The following is a 21,619-nucleotide window of genomic DNA, read 5'->3' on the forward strand; positions in this document are numbered from 1 at the left end:
GTGCTAAAGGAAGTCTTGCCTTCTTTAAGGCATCACCACATAAAAGCTAGAAGATTGCCTTTGTTGTCTACATGTTATATGTCCCCATTGCTCTCACACACATCACTCCATATGACACTGGGAGTCTTACAGGGATGTCAATCAAAAGTGCTTAACTAACATAAAGACTACACCCAGACATTTCTCAGACAGGTCTGATTTATTGGCCTATTGTGTTTCATCTAACACCCGACATGTTGATGTTTCCAGGGACCTTAAACTGTAGGAAACCATCAGAATTGTCACCCATAATGCTCTTCTTAAACCCGGGTGCTCCCCAGGTATATTCTTATTTCAGAGCAGTGCAAAGTGTTCGGTGTCTGAGCCTCTGTCCATCGAGTCCACCATTCCCTTAACTCCGAGGGCCCACTCAGCTGAGACTCTGATATCTGATTTGCAGACACTAAGACATTAGGTAATTTAGGTTCCACACTGGTGATTACATTCTTCTCTTCGCTGTCTCCTTTTAGGTTGTCAGCTGCTGCTTTCCCCTCCTTTGCTGATTCGGAACATCTCGAAGCACAGTCTGGCTCAAGTGATTTTGCCATCCCTTCAGATGCTTCTTCCTGGCACTTCTCAGTTCTTAGGTTTGTCAGGTCCATTCGTTGCAGCTTGCGTTTATACGCTTCTAACTTGTTTTTGCACTCTGCAGCTTTCTCCTTCAGCTCTAGAAACTGCCTCTGCAAGTCTTTCTCGTAGCCCTCCTCCGCCTTCAGTTCGTTGAGCCAGAACTCAAGCTGTTCCTCATCTTCAGAAAGTTCTGAGGTTGACTGCCTTTCTGCAAGCTGCACTTCAAGTCGGCCAATCTGCTCATCAGTCGACTCTGCTTTGAGCTTGAGTTCTCGGAGACTAGCCTGCTGTTCGATGACCAGCCTTCTCAGTTCAGATGCCTCATCCTGCCCTGCTTTAAAGCATCTGTCCTGTGGGTGTGTTACCCCCATTTGTTCCAGAGTGTCCAAGCCCTGGTCCTTTTTTGGACGTTGATGTTGCTCGCCCTCTCTTCTTCCACACGTCTCATTCTCATTATCCTCTCTTCTGTGCTTTCCAAGGCAACTGATTATGCCCAGGTTTTCGGTTGTGTTTTTCTCTTTCTTGTCTCCTGCCTGTGGTTCCCCAGAGGCTAGAGGAATTTTGCCCACTTTAACCGGCACTTTATCCCCAAGGCAATCTCCTTTATCGTCCTTGCTTTTCCCCTTATCTCGTCCTAATTGCTGCTTCCCGCTCCTGCCTAGATTCTCCAGCCAGCCCCAAGCTTCCTCCATTAGCGTCAGCGACTTCCTTTTGGGTCTCTTCAATTCTTCGGGGGGAGGCTCGGAGTGGTTCCGAAGACGGGACAGCGGTGGCAGGCTCTGGCGGTGCAGGCTGGTCACACCACTGCCCCGCCGCATCCTCCCCCCTCCCTCAGCTCGTCTCAACTGAGCTCTTGGCTTGTTTGCCCAGTCCCCTAGAGAGGGCCCTAAATGCTGCAGGGTGAGTTGGACCTCCCTGGCTTGTTGACCGTACTTCTCCAGGGACTCTAACAGCCGCTCGTCAGGAGTCACATTGCGCTCGTACTCTTTGAACTTCTCTCTCAGAGTGTAGCGTCCCGTCCGTCCTGTGGGAGAAGACAAAGACCACAACTTTCTGTATGTAGTCTGGACTGAATACACAAGTCACATTTGTATGCGACCACATTTTACAGCCATCCGGTTCCAATGTAGGCTGCATTCTGTACTGACCCTTTTTTCGTACATTGGTTAATTTATTGACAACTGGTGTCCCTACATGATGCTGGAATTAGAGATAGTATTACCCACATCGATGGGTTTCAATATCGGGTCAGCTGATAGTTCCCAATCAGATATTGAATAGTTTATTGACTAAATCTTTAATAATCCATATTTTATCACCCAAGATGATACTGATATCGCCTAGAACACCCTGAAATTTTCTTATCATGAAAACTTCAAGGTTCTTGATTTACATCTTAGTCTCTATAGATATACATACTGGTCCTTTTTAATGTGCTCTTACTTAAGAGGCTTGTTTCCAGCAGGAACTGCTGTTTACTTACCCAGAGCTTGGGCTAAGGCGATGACTACCTCTTGACATGTTGTGTTTTCGGTGACTCCACAAACGATGCGTTGGACTCCTTCAACATACACCTTGATCTCCATTCTGGGTTAAGACAAAGTCCAGACATTTTGCCTTTCTGTTAGTCCGCATTGCCAGGCTCAATTTTAAATACTATATTCACTCTTTTATTTGAATGAACAAATCTAATACATTTAAGATGTTTATGTACTGTGGTAAATCATGGTATTCCATTCATCACCACCCTAAATGAAACAAGGACAAATACCACTTTTATAATGTTGTGCGCTCTGAACTATACAGTAGCTTATTCATATATGAATGATTAATATACAAATAAGCTACTGTAAGCTAAAGCTAGCACAAGAAATAGGTAGAAACCTCTACCTGTGTGTTTAAGTATTGATCACCCGATCTGTAGAGGTAGGTCCTTCAGCCTGGAACTGAAAATCCCTTTGTTGAGATCGTGCCGGCAGTGGTGAGTAAAGTGTGCGTCTGTACAGGCAGACACGTAACCCTGACTCCTCTGGTCATCCACCACTGCACAGAGAATGTACAAACCCTTCCTTCCAGTAAACACTGAGATCAAGACTGATAAAAGCAAGGGGGACAGAACTGCTCTATTTTTGTGCTTGCAATTATTTCTTTTTTTGCTCTTTTTGTCGGGGGTTTATCCTCATTCTCACTGTAAACACATTCAAAAGACAACCTGCTTTAAACAGTACAACAACCAGGGACATTCAGTACTGCCATGAAATGAAGCACCAACATCTCCGCCGCCCTTTAGGTGGGTTTAATGTTAGAGTTTTCAGATGATTCTGATTGATCAGAGAAGCTGCATCCCCTGTTTACTGTACTATTTACTGTAGCCTGCACAGATTGTAGGATGTTTCTTTATTTAAAGCCCAGAAACCTTTCAAAATCTCTTAAACATAAAGGTGCTTAAAAAGGTTTTTGAGCGATACCACAGAAGAGCCACTTTTGTAATTGAGCTGAGTGTGAGGAACCTTTTAGAGATTTAAAGCACCTACACTTGGTGTAAAGGTTCTTCACAGGTCTTCACACTCACTCAACTCTATCACAAAGATGGTTCTTCGAGGATCCGAACATGGTTCTGCTATGGCATTGTTCAAAGAACCCTTTGAGGTCCCTTAATTTTTAAGTATATCCATTCATTTCGCTTGTGCTTTTTGCAGTTTACAGTCAGACCCATCAATGTTGGTAGTTAGTCAAGCTCTCCTAAACTAAGTATACATTCATTTGTGTTTTCTCCAATGGCTTTTTATCTTTTTTTTTACCATACTTTGAGGTCCTCTATAGGGTTAAGTACTATAGTATCCATAAGTCCCAAACAATTGGGTTCGGTTTGTAACGTATAACTTGTACATATGTTTGCCTAGTTAAATGACTATATACATAGTTAGAGACTAATTTAACCAGATTGCTCTTAAAGTACTGAAATTTCCCATATCACAACAGTTTTTTACAAAAGTATTTTACAAAAATATTATATTTAGCATTTTCCTCTTACCTTCTACCATCACTTCTAGTTTTTTTTTTTTTTTTTTTACACTTGGGGAAACACTTGATTGTGTTTCCCCCTGCTCAGATTTAACTGAATTATGAAAATTAAAAATGTGTCGTGTTATTAATGATGAGCTGTAAGATTCAGCATTAAAGCCTACCTAACAAACGGCTCCATAGAACAACGAAAATATTTTATGAACATAAGTTATTAAAAATATTAATTTCTTTCCTATGAATTTGTTGTTTATCTTTTAGAAAATACTTTTTTTTATTCAGTATATTGTCGTTTTATTCAGTTACACATTCCCAGATGTCGGAATGAATTAATTTGTAAGTACTTTTTACTACATAAACTATTTAATAATGTGTATTACCTGTATTATATGTCATTGTTGTCATAAACATACATATAAACTTGTGTTATATGTAAACATACATGTATAAAACGTTATGTGCTCATTTCGTTGGTTTCGCTATTTTTGCGCCGCTAACCGTCTGTCCATGATCTCATAGCCTCATTATCTCGCGAGATGTGCGAGTCACGGCTTCCTGCGCGCGGTCCTGTGTGCTAATGGCGGAGCGGCAAACGCTGTCAGCAGCCCTGAGACGGTCATGAAGATTATCACCTGGAATATAAACGGAATAAGAACTTTTAGGAATGGCATCAAGAAAGCGCTGGACTCGTTCGACGCCGATATCATCTGCGTTCAGGAGACGAAAGTGACGCGTGAGTAGTGTGGGTTTAGGGTTATTTAGTAGTGAGCGAGGCGCAGGTAGTGTGCTGCTGGGCTCGCTCACACTTGGTCATTGGTGTCTGCTGTCTCGGTCAGGTGATCTGCTGGACGAGAGGACTGCAGTTGTAGATGGCTACAACTCCTACTTCAGCTTCAGCCGAGGACGCAGCGGATACTCAGGTCTGTTCAGTGCAGCAGAGGAGGCGCATGTCCTTTCACTGCGATAGCTAGTGTTTCCAGTTATTTCTTTGCTACATATATGTGTGTGTGTGTGTGTGTGTACAAGTTCACAGGTTTAGGTGCCCCTGGTCAAATTACTACAAGTATCTCCAAACATACAAAAAAAATATGTTTGCAGAAATTAAAGATATATATTCTCTGATCTTTGCCTAGAAAATGAACTATGTGTCTTTTGATCAGGGGTGCCCAAACTTGTGCATACTTGCAACTTTTGTCACTCATTTCAAAAATGAGTTAGTAAAGCTTACCTCCACTGCATATTACTGGAAAACAGAAACTAATGAAAGCGACTGTGATTGAATGTGTGTGATTTGACCTCGTTTTGACTTTGTAATGCTGAACAGGAGTTGCAACCTTTTGTAAAGACTCTGCCACACCATTCGCTGCTGAAGAAGGACTGAGCGGTCTCCTCGTCAACCATGCAGAGGCTGTTGGTTGCTATGGTGATCAGACTGCATTCTCCACTGAGGAGTTGCAGTCACTGGACAGCGAAGGACGGGCTGTCATCACCCAGCATAGATTTCCGTAAGCTTGTGCAGCACAACTGATTGAGGATGAGTTTTTTTTTTTTGTTTGTTTTGTTTTTGTGCTGACTGCCACAATTCTGATTGTTGATTGTTTTGTGCAGGGGAGCAGAAGGATCAGAGACGTTGACTGTCATTAATGTGTACTGCCCACGTGCAGATCCAGAAAAGCCAGAGAGGAAGCTCTTTAAGCTGCAGTTCTACAGGCTCCTCCAGAGCAGAGCTGAGGCCATCGAGGCGTCTGGAAGGTGAGCGGGACATCAGTAGTATTGCGTGCACATTTTGCTAGATTAGGTTCCTCCAGAGTTGCATTGTGTTTTCCTTTGCATTGTTTAAGTGCTTTCTTTGTGTCCAGCCATGTGATCATTCTGGGGGATATCAACACATCTCATCGGCCCATAGACCACTGTGACCCAGATGATGTGGTAAATATCTAAGGGCATTCTGCACTGTACAGTTTCTTGCAGTCAGTATTCTGTTCTGTAGGCCCTTCACAATCATAAAATCTTAGGTGACAATTCATTTTATCTAAACATTTATCATTATTGTCTTTTTTTTTTAATTCATTGCATGTAACAAAAGTACGAGCTGAAAGTGAAGGATCATGGATTGTAGCTGTGGAAATTAAGTAGCTATTAAATGATGTAATACACAGATCAAGCTCCGCTAAACAAACACTACTCTCCACTTTTTTCCTTTTTTTTTTTTTAAATGCAATTGCAAATGTTTGTTAGGCATATTCAGATATTTTTTAACCCCATGAGGCCTTCTTTCCACTGTCAATATGCAAACTGCGGTCATTTAATTGTGGGGAAAAACATTAAATTCCAGACTCCAAATCATTTACATATGTATGAAACTCACCATACATATGTATGAGTTTGAATATCTAAGTGTTATAACTTCTACCTTTTGTTGTTTTCGTAAAACCCATGCATGATGTCTTAATGAGTGTGTTTTTTTGTCTGTTATTTACATTCATAATTGTGACAAAAAACTTCAGCATTTATACCTTATTTTCTTCACATACAGGACAACTTTGAGGAGAATCCAGGCAGAAAGTGGCTGAACAGCTTTCTGTTTGGGTCAGCGGAAAATGGAAAAGAAAACGAAGAGGATGAAGAGAAGGCAAGTTCTGAGACCTCCCAATCTCCTGGTGGGAAATTTGTTGACACCTTCCGACATTTCCATCCAACGCGTGTCAATGCCTTCACATGCTGGTCTACGCTTACGGGTGCCAGACAGACCAACTATGGCACACGCATTGATTACATCTTTGCCAGTTGTTCACTGGTAGAGAACAACTTGCAGAATGCAGATATCATGCCAGAAGTGGAGGGTTCCGATCACTGTCCTGTGTGGGCACAGCTAAGCTGTACCCTCGTACCCAGTCCCAAGTGTCCATCTCTGTGCACACGCTACATGCCAGAGTTCGCTGGCAGACAGCAGAAACTCTCCCGCTTTCTGGTCAAAGTTTCTGAGCAACAAACTGCTTCCAGAGAAAGTTCTGAGAGCCTGCCTGGCTCTCAAGAAGCTGGGGAGGTACGTGAGAATGTCAGTCCTGAAACAACAGGCTTTAGTGCTGGGAAGAAAAGACCTTCAGATGGACCTCCTGAGACCTCTACCTTTAAAGGGAAAAGGACTAAATCCGTTAAAACAGCTGCTAAACCTCAGGGCAGTCTTTTGGCCTTCTTTAAACCCAAACTAACCCCTGAAGTACCTTCCAGCGAAAGCTTGAAGCCAAGTTCAAATCCTACTAACTGCATTGAGAGCAGCTCGGAGATCCATGAAAATGATGCCACGGACCACAACAGGCTTACAGAGCACCTCACAGAGGAGGGTGCGGATAACTCCAGGACCACAAGGACTAATATTGGGGTGGCAGGTTCTCAGGACAAGAACCAAAGCAATGGCACATGTGATAAAGAGACAACGTATTCCAAGAAAGGCACTGATTTTTGGAAATCGGTTTTTCATGGACCTCCCCAGCCGCCACTGTGCAAGGTACACAAAGAACCCTGTGTGCTTCGGACTGTAAAGAAAGCAGGGCCTACGTTGGGCCGGCAGTTTTTTGTATGTGCCCGTCCGCAAGGCCATGCATCTAATCCAGAAGCTCGATGTAATTTCTTTGCCTGGGTGGATAAAGGCAGATAAAAAATCTAGGCCTTGTATACACAAATTATGTTTATATCTCCCAGTAGAGCCACTATGATGCTGACTTTCATGTTTTTTTTTTTGTTTTTTTACATTTGTGTATATATATGTTTGTTTTACTGTACCAATAAAAGATGGTTATATTTAAAGTTGATTATTTCTAGTCTTTTAACACAACACACTTTTTGTCTGTGTTTTTTCTTTTTTCCCTCCTATCCATTGACAGTTAAAGCTGGATTTGACATGTCTGGGTCGGCGACTAAAACATAATCTGATTTCCAAAATGTTTTAAAGTTGAAGATGACATTTTTTTTTCAATATTTTGAACAAGATTACTTTTTTTCCCACTGTTTTTGTAACAGTTTTTGTAGCCAGCTAATAGTCTATCCATAGATTGTATAGGTTGGTGAATTTGGGGCCATGGCAAAATGTCTTGTGGTAGTCCGTTGTAGATGCTGAGGTTAGTTTGGGATCTTCATCCTGCTGAATATTTTTTGATAGATAGGTAGTGTAATGTTTGGAAGGTAGGTGTAATACACTGATTTTGCCAATAAACAATTTTTTTGCCAATACAATATTGATTTTTCTTTTTAATATATACACATACCACTTTGCAGATCAGTTCGTCCTATACTAACTGGACTACTTACAATATTTACAAAAAAAAAGAGGAAAAAGAAGGAAACTAAAGGTGCTCAATTGTTTTGCATGTCGCTTTAAAATGAAACTATGATGATGTAGGTGCTCCATATCTGCATTCTTCGTTTCGTGGACGATCAGTCATCAGTAAGGCCCAAAGCTACTACTTGAATCGCTTGATATCTGATACACTGATAGAGCCGCACTGCTGTACCCGTAGCACCCGCCCTATTCCCAGCCTCCACTTCTCTCTTGTACTTACAGGTAGCTAAAGTTGGGAGGTGCGGGGCTCCAGTCTCAGACTGCATATTACTACATCGAAAGAGTATGTTACAATAGTACACTAACACTACAGGTCTGAGTTATCTGGCAGTGCAGGCATTAGTACAGCTGATAGTAGTGCTCTGCAGGAGTATGTGGTCTAAGACGCAGCATAGGCTTTTATTTAAAAAGCCCTTCCGCCCGCCGCCGCTGCTGGATTCACAACCCTGACGGTCTGAACGGTGAGGAGTTCAAAAAACACCCCAACAAACATCTTCAAGTGGAATGTTTCCAAATATTCATCATGGAGAAGTGAGTATTTCAGTCCTAGGTACAGACATTTACAACGATATTCATGTTTTCTGTGCTATTTTCTGTGTGAACAGGTAAAATGGCGCTTGTTTTGACCGACGATGCTAATGGTAACGTTAGCGTGCTAGCTAGCTAGCTAAAATAAAGCGGTAGCTTTTCGTTAGAAATGTGACAAATTTGAGCTCTCGAAGCATGTAGCTTACGTTATTAAGTAGAAACGTGTCGTGTAATGAATAAGTAGATCGGTCATGTTATATTTTCCCTCTTGTTGTTCTGGTAGCAAACACTGGTGCTACCAGAACGCTAGCTAGCTAGATAGCTAACGTTAGCAAGCTAGCTTGCTAGCACCATTGGTCCTGTCGGGAGAAAACTGTTAGCAGTAGCTAGCTCCACTAATCGATAGTTCAATTGTAAAAATGTTGTTTTTGACCTAACAGATAATTAACATAAGCAGCATTAGCTACCTAGCTAATTCTATTTCTCTCGGCTTCTGGTGTACCCTGTAGCTAACGCTAGCTAGCTAGCTAACAACTCTGTACACTGTATCCGTGAGCAACTAGCATTAGCTAGCTAGCTAGCTAGCTGGATAGGGCTTTTCTTTTACTTGGCTAGTGCTGGCTAAGTTAGTTATTTTGGTTTTCTAGTGCCCTGGTGCACAAATAAGTAACTAAGCCTGTGTTTAACTAGTTACTGCTTAAATACGAATTACACCGTAATTTCAGCTTGCTAATGTAGCTAGCTAGCTAGCTAAAACTAGCGGAATTCCATCACAGTAGCTGATATGAATAATTCATAGATAGATGGTAGCTAACTTATCAATACAATAACTCGCAGGGCTGCAAACTCTCACGCAGTGGCCGTGAGACCCACGTAGTTGGCTGTAATCTCACTGATTACCACGTATCACACATTTTAATGATTCCTTTCACAACCCCTTTTCTCTAAATGAATTTGACTGCTTGTAAAGTTTGGACTAGTCATGGAAGCCTTCTGAATGAGGTTCATGTATTGAATCTACTCCCCCCACTCAGCCTAGTGCTTGATAGATTGACACTACTGTTGCCTCATATCTGTTCGGCACATTTGGGGCTGGACCAATCTCAATCTCCCCTCAAGTAAATCACTGAATTCAGGTGGCTACTACACAAGAGACCTATCTAGCTTAATATATTTACAGACAAAATGTATGTAATTGTTTTGTAACTGTTTCTTTTCTTTTTCTTTAATCACAGCGGAACAGGAGTTTACTACCAGGCAATGCCAGCAGTGGGACCTGATGGGAAAAATGTGATGAAGTTAATTCCAGTTCAGAAAGTGAATGGGAAATTTTTTCAGACACACATACCTTCTGCTAGGAATGATTGTCAACCTCAGATTTATCATCAACCTGCTCACTTCTCCCCTGTGTCTGTGCCACAAAATAAACTCCCAACGCTTCTGCCGACAGCAGATGGACGCTTTATTTTAAAAATGCCTCCTGAAAGCAACACTTCATTGAACCCTGTGAAAAGTCACCACCAAGGAACTATTATTAAGAACTTATTGAAAACCACTACCAATCAGGTATGTGCCCCAATAGTCACTCCAAAATTGACACAAAACGCATTACAGTTACCCCTGCAGAATAATAGCAAGGCTGTTGCTGTGATTAACAGTCCACAGCAGCCTGTGACTGCAAAATCGCCTGTTCTTCCTAGTGGACATTACCTACAGATCCCTCCCAATGCCACAGTTAGGACTGTCCCTGCCTCTGCACTCCCACAGTCCATCAAAAGCCAAATATGTAACTCTTTAAATGCCCCATCAAACCATGCAAAGGGTTTACCAACGGTTGTATATGTATCTCCAGTCAATTCTTTAAAACTAGGTCCCAGTCAGCAGTTGGCTGGTTTGAGAGAGAGTGAACACACCCAGAGTTTGACTCAGATCCCTTCCATAGGCTCTGTGAAAACTGTGAATGTGTGTTCTACATCTAGTCCCAAGGCTGATCAAGGAGCCACCACTCCAATGAAGTGGGTGGTCCAAGAAGGGCCAGGAAGCACTGCACCATACCTCATACCAGTGACTTCACCTAACATGACCTCTGACATTGTCAAAGCAGTCAAGCAAATTGAAACAGTGAAACTAGTGAATCAAGGTCCGACAGGAGAGCTTACATCTACTCATGCTGTCCAAGAAAAGATTAGTCCGGGAAAGGACAACGCCCTTGTAATGTGCAATGGAAAGGTCTACTTTGTGGCTAAAAAAAGTTCAGAGATTACAAAGGATGTGATCCCTGGAGCAGGAAGCAATCCAAACATCAAAAATTCAGTCCAGCCCTCTAGTGCTTTAAGTATAGTTCCGGAGCAAAACTCAATACACGTTCCAGTGAGTAAAAATCCAAACGAAATTATTGACCTGTGTGATGAAGATGATGAGAGCTCCCCATGCACAGCATCAAGCAGGTTATCTTCACTTGGTGAAACCGCAAGTGAGAATGACGAAGACTCCAATGTCATATTCGTGTCATACATTCCACCAAAATCTGAAACTGAGACCAGCACAAACATTGCAGAGACAGCTCCACAGAACAATTCTGGGAAAGATACGGACAACCCTGGATGTGATGCAGAGAACATGGAAAAAGGCTGCGAAAGGGACATTACACACAGCCCTGTCATTGACCTTGATGTCAGCAGATACAAAGATAATGCAGCTGCTGATAAACAAGTGAAGAGAGAAGCTGTGTCAGAACAGGCAGCGGAAGTCTGCAAGGAAGTCACAGAAAAGGTATCGTCACCATTTCACGCAGGAAGTTTTCAAACAAGAAGTTTGTTTTTTGTAGTTTTTTTTTCCATTTGTAAGCCTTTGAAACTATCAGTAATGCTATTTTACTGAGTTTAGAGTACGATAGACAGTGTTTTTACATTGTGGTTTGTGGCTACTAAAAGAAGCAAATGATTCATATCCTGTTTTCTGTGTATGTGCTAATCGAACAATGTATTTGCATATTTTGCTTTTTTTTTAGATTTCAGTGGATTTGGGTATCCAGTGCAAGCAAGGCAATAAAGCAGATACTGAAATGGTAGGTAAAAGGAACATATTGGCAGTTGCTAAACCCTGGAGGACATGGGACATAATTATTTGATTGCCTTTACTGCATATGCCTCAAGTGTCTTTTGTGATCTTGTATGTGTGTAATATACAAGGTTGTTACCATGATGCTAGAGTTAATATTGTCTTTTTGATGTTGTTGTACAGCCTTTGGACAAACCAGCCTGGGAAGAAATACAGCAGCAAAAGAGTGACTCTGACCTCAGAAAGATTTTTGGGATTACTTCTGATCTAAGAATTGGCCTAGAGAGGATAAATCAAGCTAAAGAGCCATATCCACAACCTGAGAGAAGGTCCATTAACAAACGCACTTTAGAGGGCATCCGCAAACTGATTCAGGAATCACAGATAGAGATAAGAGTCAAACAGCTGATTCATGCACAGGTGAGTTTCTTTCCTATGCTTAAGAAATATATTATGGATAAACAGTAACGTTTTTGGTGATATGTGAAATGTTTGTGTTCAGTTTGTGCCACGCTTTGATTTCTTTTTGTAGCATCTTTAGCTGCACATTGCGTCCAGTTGATGTGGGTAGAATAGAGCTTTGGGTGTGACAGCTTTGTTGGCTTGTGTTTTTATTTGTGTTCCCAGCTGTAGGTCAAAATCCCTACATCCCTTGCAAGAAACTAATGTAACTGAAGAGTACAACCTGAATATTGATTATGTTGCTCTTTTAGTCTACCAATCTGCAGGTACCGGTTCCCAGAGAAGAAAATGGCCCAGAAGATGCCAAAAGGAAACGGTTGGAGGGTGGTAAACAGAGGACCTGCTTTGACTCGACTTCATCCAGTGTCATTAATTCTTCACTGCAATCTAAGGGTACAGTCAAATATGACAAGCAAAGCGTGTCCGTAGATGCCTGTACAGACAGCAAGGTGTTGCTGTATTGTCAGGGTCCAGAGGAGGAAACTCCATCCACCAGTAGTTCTTCTGAGGTGGCAAAGCAGACTGTTGAGCCACTCAGTTCTTCCTCCTCTTCTTTTCAGTCTTTGGAATCTCAAACTGCAAGGATTCCTGCTGACAGTACGGCTTGCATATCTGTGTCAAGGAAGACCCCAGCCCGACAAAGTAAAGGGAGTGGGAGAGTGTGCACAGCATGTCCATGTGGAACTAAGGTTGGAGCAATCGCAGCGATTTCAGCATGTAAACCTCATGGGAAGCCAAGTATGCCTGCTGTCATTGATTCCTCAAATCAGGCTAGCAATTTAACAGAGACAAACAGAGATTGTAATACTGTGGAGAAGGTACTTAAGAAGTCTAATTCAAGCCCACCAAAAAGCAGTGTGTCGGCGAAGAAGTTTGGAGACGAAAAGGTACATAGCAACCAATTGCACATAAAGCCTGATAACGATCTGTTGCAAAATTTTTCATCTTTAACAATGCAACAAGATGCCGTTAGTCAACCAGGCTCGAGTTCGGAGGGAGCAATGAACGGCAGCAGTTCCCCCATTGAACTGTACTCTTCTGTAATGCTTGACTCTGAGGAGATAAAGCGACAGGAGAGAATCCAACGGCTTAAAGACCTTCTGAAGGCAAAGGAAGCGGCTCTGGAAAAGCTGCGGCAGAGCATGTGAGAGAAATTGGCACACATCTGAACTCTGAAGAGTAGAGCCATCAATACATGAAGCGGCTCTATGTTAAAGAAAAAAAAAAAAAAAAAGCAGCGTCTTGTTCTTCAGACTATGTAAAGGATTTTTTTTTATTTAGTGTGAATTTTGCAAGATGTTTTACGCAGTTGTTTCTCTTTACTACGTATATATATATATATATATATATATATATATATATATATATATATATATATATATATATATATATATATATATATATATATATATATATATACACACACACATATATACAGTTTGTATTTAATGCTTGTCATTTTTTGGTTGTTGTCATACTCTGTCAGCCAGCTTCCCAGACCCAGTCTAAGACTAGGCTTAAATGAAGTTTGGGACTGGTCCACTGTATTTAAGATATTCTTTGCGTATTAGCAATGTTGACATATTTTGAATACGTTTAGAACTGATGAAATGTGAAATATTTTAAAATACGGCGGTTTGATTGTACCTTTTTAACCTGCCTTTCTAAATGATCTTTTTGAGAACTGTCCATATCTGCAGTTATAGACATTCATTTAATAAATGAGAAAATGTACCTTTATGAAGGTTAGTGCGTACCTCCGCACCCATATTGTCCAGCAGTTTGCATGCTCCCATCAACTCCCATCTACAGAATTCAAGTCCTTGTGAACTTTCCTTCATCAGTACTGTTCATTTTGCTCAGTTTTAAGAAGTCAGAACTTACCCAATGTTTGTGCGCTTTTATTACATTGTTAATTAAAAGTGTTTTAACAGTCCTGTTTGGTACGTATATGTTTTTTTTCTGGGGGAGGGGGGGGGTAGAATAGAGTATAAATTGTACACACAGAGTTTTAGACTGTGATTGATTAGTAATGCCCCTTTTTAATCCCACCGGCCACAGGTGTGCACTTCATGTCTGTCAGTAGGGGGCGCTCTTAGACGGAGCTTTAAACACTTTGGACAGGAGATTACTTAAAAAAAAATTATGCTAAATAAATAATAATTGTAACTTGTTAGTAAATATGAATTCGTTGTCTGTGCACTCAGCAGTGTAGTAGTTATAGTCCCGTTACGGCGGGTTGTATTCGTATTGCTCCTCTGTCTGAGGAGAACCTGGATGAAGTCGTGTCCACTTGCAGAGATCAAAGCGCGCAGGTGGATTCTCACGTTTTCTCTTAACGTTTTAATAATTTATAGGATATTGATATTTTCTATAAATATAACGGCCGGTTTTCAGTCACGGTCGCTCAGTTCACCTCTTGTGTTCAGCATTAACGAGAAATCCTCTTCAGTCAAGACTTTCCTCCAAAAACTTGCACCTCGATTGAGCACCTACAGTGTCGTTTCCGTCAGCAGAGGGCGCCCTTTTTTTACCCTTTTCTCAGAGCTGTTGATCAGCTCCCCACCACAGCGGTTAACCCGTTTATACCCAACCTCCATATCACAATCCAAGGCCTCACAAACTGTTCTGATTTGTCTAAAGTTTAAAGTTTTTTTTTTTTTGAAAGCGCAATTATCATGAGCAATTCGCTTATTTCCACAAACATATTTAATATTCATATTTTCTGTTGACATATTTGGAATGATCTGTTTTAAGTTTGCCAATCTAACAAAACTCAAAAAAAAAAAAAAAAAAAGAAAATGATAAAAAAAAAAACACACATGTTTACTATCTCATGATTTAAGCCCGTTTACCTGCAAGAGAACTGAGCACACATGACGCCTCATGTTTTGGACATGGTGACCTAAGGACGAACATGGAAAATGTAAAAATAAGGGAAATACAATAAATATAAAATAACTAAAATTAAATCAAATAATAGTCCCGGGGGAATAAAGCTTCATAAATTCACGCGGAACCTCATTTATACACAAATCCAGACCTAGTAAAGCCGCAAGCCGCACGTTTCTATCTTTATGCCCCCCCCCCTCTCTCTCTCTCTCTCTCTCACTCACTTACTCACACACACACACACTCTGCTAAAGCGTGTGTCCACTGCGTTTGTGTGTGTGAGTGTTTGGGGAGTTCAGATGCGGAAGTTTCCGCCCAGAAAATCCACTGATACAGTGAAAGATGCTGCCCGCGATGTCATCTGCTCCTCGCTCGGGATTTTTCTGCACCTCCGGGCCGTGAAGCTCTCGGACTGAGCCGCTATGGCCACCATGCCAGCCTCCGAGCGGAGGGCGTTCGCTCTCAAACTCAACAGGTAACCCGTCCTTTTTTCACTTCACCACGTCTGAGCCCTGGACACAGCTGAGAGGAGCCTGCGTGGACTTTGAAACGCTGAACTTAAGCTGGCGGTTTTTTTAGGGATATGGGGAGGAGGGAGAGGGAGAGGGAGAGCAGATTCCGGAGCAGGCAGATACACGCTCTGAATGGCCAAAGCAGAGGAATGAGCTCCTCTCTGACGAGAAAGCCAGAAACGTCCCTGATGAACACTTCTCAGGTGGAGTTGAGCAATAGGGGGAAATATCGCAGAGTTCTGTTGGAACTGACACAGGGAAACAAACTGCTGTCTAAAAAGTTCAGGTTTGAGCAGTTAAAGGGGCATGCAGCTGTTCAGTGCTGGGTTATTTAACCCCTTAACACTCCCAGGCTTGTTACACACTAAGGCATGTTACTCAGTAACTACTGGGCCTTCTGTACAAACTGGTGGGCTATTCTTTGGTAACAGAGGCTTTTTAAGGGGGGAAATGGCCTGTTTTGTAGATGTATTTGCCTCTCCTATTGCATACTATTCCCCTTGGTCACACTTATTGCGTTTGGGTTGTTTGTGTTTGTGGACTGAGAACAGTTGTATGTCATTTTACAACTATGTAAGTTGGCACAGTTCTAATCGGCTGTCCTTCAGTCTAAAAGCAGTGCAGGATGAAACACTCATTAACTAGCTATAATGTAAACGGCAAGGCTGACCTGCTGTAGAGCGAGTGGGCGGGGTTACGGACATGCTTAGATCTTTGTGACATCACAAAAACAGGGAATTCATCGATATCGATAACAAGGTTGTGGGTTCGATTCCCGGGCTCGGCAAGCTGCCACTGTTGGACCCTTGAGCAAGGCCTCTCTTTAGCCTCTCTGCTCCCCGGGTGCTGGAGTTGGCTGCCTATCCCTCTGTGTGTGTGTGTGCTCACTGCCCCTAGTTCACTAGTGTGTGTGTGTGTGTGTGTTCATTACCACAGATGGGTTAAATGCAGAGGACACATTTTGCTGTATATAGTACAGTGACAAATATGTGCACCTTTTTTTTTTTTTTACCTTTGTTTACATACTACATCAGACAAGAGGGGTATGTTTGTTAGTACGTCATTAGGGACCCTTTAAGTATTGAGGATTTCCACACCTGCTCTGTTCTCTACACAGTGATCCAATTAGTACAGTAAATCATCTCAAAATGTGCCCCTGCGGCGTGAACGAGAAACAAACCGTAGAAGTGTAAGAGCTTAGACACTTCGACTGTAAAGCTATAAGCATTTCATTCCCTCACATCCCACTCTAAACACTGAGATCCGGCCTGTTGGATCATTTCCACCTCTGGTGTGAACCCTCTTTCCTGCCCTGACCATGAGGCTGCACAGGAACAGCCCCTGTTCGCGGTCCACATATGGTCCGGGCCGAGGTGGAAGTTCTTATTGTTCCTTCTCTCACTCATAGCAGGTGGTGAGGAAGTGCATAAAGCCATTGTACTAAATAGAGGTCCAGTGATACAGCTTAGAGCCCCCATAGGAAAGCATATCTGTTATGGCCCGTATCACACTTTAGAAACACAATGGTTCATTCATAAAAAAGGCTGTCATATGCTTGGGACGGTGCAGTGCAGCGATGATATGCTGCAAAATAGGCTGAGCCGCCACATACACGCATAAGTTTGTCTGAACGACTGTATACTGTCTAGGCGTTGTGTTGGAGCTCAGTCGTCAGCTTTATCCTGTAAGCCAGAGACAGTTACGTTTACTCAGGTACAGGGACTTGAGCACATTGTGGATGGGTAATTTCCTACGTTTTTATTTTTCACTTCCACTCCAGTGTGTTTGAGAGGAAATGAGTGTGTTTACCTCTTCAGTCATTAACAGTTCATTACTCATTAGTTCACGCTGGGTTTTATGTACAGCTTTGCTGTTGCTCAGATCTCTCATTCTTAAGGTTAAAAAGGGAAGAAGAGAAGAATAGACACATACAAACTCCACTTCCTATGCTGATAGCATCTGGATGTATTAAGACGTTCCAGGTCTTGGACGGTGTTTTTGAGCTGCTACTTTTGTTCTTCTGCTGAAATGATGTTTGGAAAGTTACTTTGAGATGATTTCACTTCTTTAGTTTACAAATTCTGAAAGTAGGAAATGATACATGACACTATGAGCTTCAAAAAAGCACTTTTAGCAAGAAAGGGTTCTGTTTTGCTACATACAACCATTTTCTAAACATTAAAGAACCATTTGCAAGGGGTGTCACATCACAGACAAGAATGAGAACCCTTTAAAGACTCGACTCTATCTAGAACCACAGCTTTGAAGAACCCCTTTCATTTCATTACTACTCTGGACGCTGGATGTATGTTTTTGATGTTGGTGGTAAAGACAGAATACGAGAGATAGGTGATGACAAATATCATGATAGTTTAAAAAATGTTCACAGTACAGGTAAACACTAAAGGCCCTGTTTACACCTGGTCACTTCATGCATATTGAGGATCAGGATTAGGTCTGGATCAGGCCAAGCCTCCTATAAATGCAGGTATAAACACACCCAAGACGCATTTAATCCAGATGGGAATCCAATCAGTCAAACCATTTCAGGAGGTGGTCTGAAACGCATTTGAACCGCATGTTATTGCAGTGTGAACACATCCATCTCTCCAGGACACATTCAACGACTGAAACCCCTCCCAGTACAGTCAAAACATCTGTAGTAATTACCATGCAACGAGCAAATTCACATATTTCGTTAAACACCACAATCCAGAAACCAGAAAGCCAATTTTAGTGTACAATCCAGATTCTAGTAACATGACATGAACAGGTATAAACAGGGTCGGATTGTGTTTTCTTTATAATGGCATGCAGTTTGTCAGTGTTTATTAAGTACAAATATAAGGGAACACCTGTACATCTACACATTTCTGCCTATTCATTCATTCAATTATCTAGATTTCTAGAACTGCCGATCTTCTGGGATTTTCAGCATAACAGCCTCTGGAGTTTACTCGGATTGATGTAATAAAGACATTTAGTAAGCCACAATCTGTGGACGCAAACGTCTGGGTGATGAGAGAGATCAATGGACAATGACCAGACTGCAGGAGAGCTGTCAGAAAGGCTACAGTAACTCAGATAACCACTCCGTACAACTCCACGACCACGTCTGAGAGCCATCTGCTGTATTTACGTCCGGTCAGGTTATCAGCCAAGAACAGAAAGCTGAGGCTGCAGTGGTCACAGGATGACCAAACCTGGGCAGTTGAGGGCTGTGGTATAGTGGGGGATTTGTACCATGAAAATGCTTCTGAGAAATCTGGGGAAATTGCGTGGCGCAATCTTGTCAACATGGACCAGAATCGTAAATGAAGCAAATCCATGTTGTGAAGAAGTGAGGCTGTTTTGGAAGCAAAGGAAGGCCCTATCCAGTATTAGTGTAGTGGTCATTGTGCTGAATGAGCGTACATTAACATTACCGATCACCACGAGGGGCACAGAATCCAACATTCAAACGCAAAGCTGCAGGGTAGAAGTTAAAGAGTTATTTTTGCTTTTTTGATACTCACTGTTTCACTTCCTCTGTAACATGACTAAAAAGGAAATGGTTACTCACCAGTGCTTAAGAAAGAAGGCCAAAATGTAGAATGGTGATGGACGGATGGAATGTACCCACATGCTGCTTCCCTCATGCTTTTAGCACTCAGGTTGGTCTCATGAGGATGATTACAGAGTTCTCTGCTTAAGGAGAACTCAGCATTATGGGAACTCCTGACCGGTCCGTATTGCTACATGCGACCTCAGTAGGGAATAAGGGAAATCATGTTACTGAGGACTGTTACTGTTTTCTGTTTTACCCTACATGGGCTAGCTCAGATGGGGCCAAGATAGCAATATATCCTGATGTTCCTTGTGTAAGACATCATTGAAACACTGCCAACAAATCTTGATATTTTATTAAATATTTTACTATACGGGAGCACTAAAGTCATTTTTGTAAATAAAGTCTGTTACCACTTTGATTTAGCAGAGTATCACCACTTTACAACTCCTCTAGGGGGCGCTAATCATAATGTGACAAGGGCCAGGCGAATTAATGTTATCTAACTTAGCTTAAAGTGCAGTAAATAATGCTGCCTTCAACTCATGACGAAAATATCATATTGAGTGCACATGAACGCACCCACAAACTCGTATTTCTGAGTGGGAAATTCAGATTTTTAATGAGCCCGACTTCGAAAAATCCTACTTTCTGTAGTCTATATTAATGGTTTGTTCTCACCCACATGTAAAAATACTGGATGAAAATATTGCTCACCTAAAGCTTTATAGAAATACTTTTGCTTGTTGTTTGTTTTGTTTGCAGTAATTGTAAACATAATTGCTCTCTGTTGGCAACAGAAAAACAGAAAAAAAAAGAATTTCCAGGGTGTTCATATTGTTTCTGACCAAAAAATCATACTTGCGAGCCACAGTGGGGTACACTGTGATAGACTAGCTCCCTGTCTAGGAGTTATTCCTGCCTTGCATCTAATGATTCAAAGTAGACTTTGGAGTTTATTGGGCAAAATATTTGGCCCAATGGTGTCCTCCTGGTGCCCTGCTTTCTTCCCACTTTCCAAAAACATGAAGGGTAGGTAAATTCACCATAGATGTGGGTGTTTAAGTATTGATGGGTGTGTGGTATCCTGGGTTGGACTGGTATCCTGTCCAAAAAGGTATGCTTGTCATGCGCCCAGTGATTCATGTCATAAACATTCATAAACATGTCAAAATAAACATTTGGATGTCTTATCTGATATGCATTGGGACATTAGTTATCCTTAAGGGTGAGCTGATACCCTCTTATCTAATCTCAACAAGGCCTTAGCGGAGGAGCTATGTTAGCTCAGTTTAGATGTTTTGTGGGGAAAGAACAAAGCAGTCGTTGCAAGATCTAAGGGTATTATTAGTGGATAAAGTGTGTGTATGATAGGGGGTGTGTATGTTTGCAGAGATTGTGAGGACGGGGCACCATATCTCTAATGCTAATGCTAGATCTGGCCCTGGCTGTCCTGGTGGGCCACTGCAGTGCACTGTATGCTGTACCGTAGGTATGAACATGTCGCAGGCTGCGCAGCATAGTGCGATTCCTGTAGGCGGTCAGTCAATAGAAAATTCCACACAGTTGCCCTTAAAGTACAGCCCGGCTCTATTTAACGCCAAGCAACCTGGCTGCCTCATCTCACCAGAGACCACTTTTTGCTGCAGTTGCACCTGCTTACATTTGCACAAGTGCTTTGAAAGTGCAACGCTTCAGCATTGAAAATGAGTGCTGGTGACTCTGCAGGTAGTTTTCAGCCGCTCGGGCACCAGCAGCCTCTTTTCTCTCCATCTTCTGCTGAGGGCTTGCTTTCATTTGCATGAATGATATCATTCACACCCCATGCTCTGGAGTTTACGGCATGGTTGGTTATTGCTGTGCTGTGCTCTGGCCTAGTCACACAGTTGCCCAGGTGTTTTGTTTTTTTCGTCTTGGTGCTCTGTTTCCTTTTGTTGTTTTGAACTGGAAGTATTCAGCACATTCTATTCAGTTCACTGCGTGTGAATCAAAACTATTTCATGAAAAGGGGGCAGAGATTTCATTCAAGTTGTCCATCAAGCTAGCAGCAAGGTGGACGGCCGCGGGGCCAGGCCCTGTAGTGAGAGTGGCATCGTGCAATAGAAAAACAGCAGTTTTGCATACTGGAATTCCTCCTGTCAGCAGGAAGGCTGTTTTAAAGGGAAATGCACGACCATATCATTGCCTGTAGTTCATCTTTTTCTGTCACGTTGCGCTGACGTTGAACTTTCAAGGAAACCCTAACCGAAGGAAGTCGTGAGGCTCCAGTTGTTTCTCAGTAGTGTCATGATTTAGTCATGATTTAGACAAACAAACTGTGGTCTCTGTTCTGTACAGCCCCAAAGCATCTGATTATTAAATGATCTTATCACTGTGTAGACCACGCTATTAGCATATTCTTTCCTAAATACAAATGTTCTTTAAGAGTATGTGATTTATATATATAAATCTGTACACACACATACATGACACCAACTTCCTCCCATAGGTCACTCTCTTTACAGAGCCTATTGACTTATTAAAGGTTTTATGTAAACACAGTGTTGCTACTGTTGAGCTCAGAGGGTAGATTACACTTTATTTATGTTTAAATATGGATCTCATAAATCTCATAACGTCATAAAAAAACAAAAAATGAATTCCTTG

The 21,619-nt window shown here is 41.9% G+C and overlaps 4 protein-coding genes across 4 annotated transcripts in view; 3 read left to right on the plus strand and 1 right to left on the minus strand.

The window, feature by feature from the left end:
- Window positions 1-299: 299 nt before the first annotated feature.
- Window positions 300-2,210, minus strand: LOC140556848 (ras association domain-containing protein 8-like). The gene is made up of 2 exons (XM_072680943.1): window positions 2,093-2,210; window positions 300-1,633 (listed from the first exon to the last, which is right to left on the minus strand). The coding sequence occupies exons 1-2, from the start codon at window positions 2,193-2,195 to the stop codon at window positions 300-302; spliced, it is 1,437 nt and encodes a 478-aa protein (XP_072537044.1). The 5' UTR covers window positions 2,196-2,210.
- Window positions 2,211-4,202: 1,992 nt separating this feature from the next.
- On the plus strand, window positions 4,203-7,591 carry apex2 (APEX nuclease (apurinic/apyrimidinic endonuclease) 2). The gene is made up of 6 exons (XM_072680944.1): window positions 4,203-4,366; window positions 4,470-4,553; window positions 4,958-5,138; window positions 5,242-5,385; window positions 5,493-5,562; window positions 6,170-7,591. Exons 1-6 carry the CDS (start codon window positions 4,252-4,254, stop codon window positions 7,289-7,291), a joined length of 1,716 nt encoding a protein of 571 aa, XP_072537045.1. The 5' UTR covers window positions 4,203-4,251; the 3' UTR covers window positions 7,292-7,591.
- Window positions 7,592-8,189: 598 nt separating this feature from the next.
- On the plus strand, window positions 8,190-13,365 carry lrif1 (ligand dependent nuclear receptor interacting factor 1). Its single transcript, XM_072680945.1, has 5 exons — window positions 8,190-8,503; window positions 9,736-11,272; window positions 11,511-11,567; window positions 11,744-11,980; window positions 12,274-13,365. The coding sequence occupies exons 1-5, from the start codon at window positions 8,496-8,498 to the stop codon at window positions 13,168-13,170; spliced, it is 2,736 nt and encodes a 911-aa protein (XP_072537046.1). The 5' UTR covers window positions 8,190-8,495; the 3' UTR covers window positions 13,171-13,365.
- A 1,828-nt stretch (window positions 13,366-15,193) lies between these two features.
- dock8 (dedicator of cytokinesis 8) overlaps window positions 15,194-21,619 on the plus strand; it is an 82,512-nt gene continuing 76,086 nt past the window's right edge. The window contains exon 1 of the mRNA XM_072681850.1: window positions 15,194-15,389. Coding sequence (XP_072537951.1) covers window positions 15,337-15,389 — 53 coding nt within the window. The 5' untranslated portion in view covers window positions 15,194-15,336. The remainder of the gene's footprint in view (window positions 15,390-21,619) is intronic.

Source organism: Salminus brasiliensis, chromosome 6 (genome assembly GCF_030463535.1).
Source record: "Salminus brasiliensis chromosome 6, fSalBra1.hap2, whole genome shotgun sequence".
Classification (NCBI taxonomy): Eukaryota; Metazoa; Chordata; class Actinopteri; order Characiformes; family Bryconidae; genus Salminus; species Salminus brasiliensis.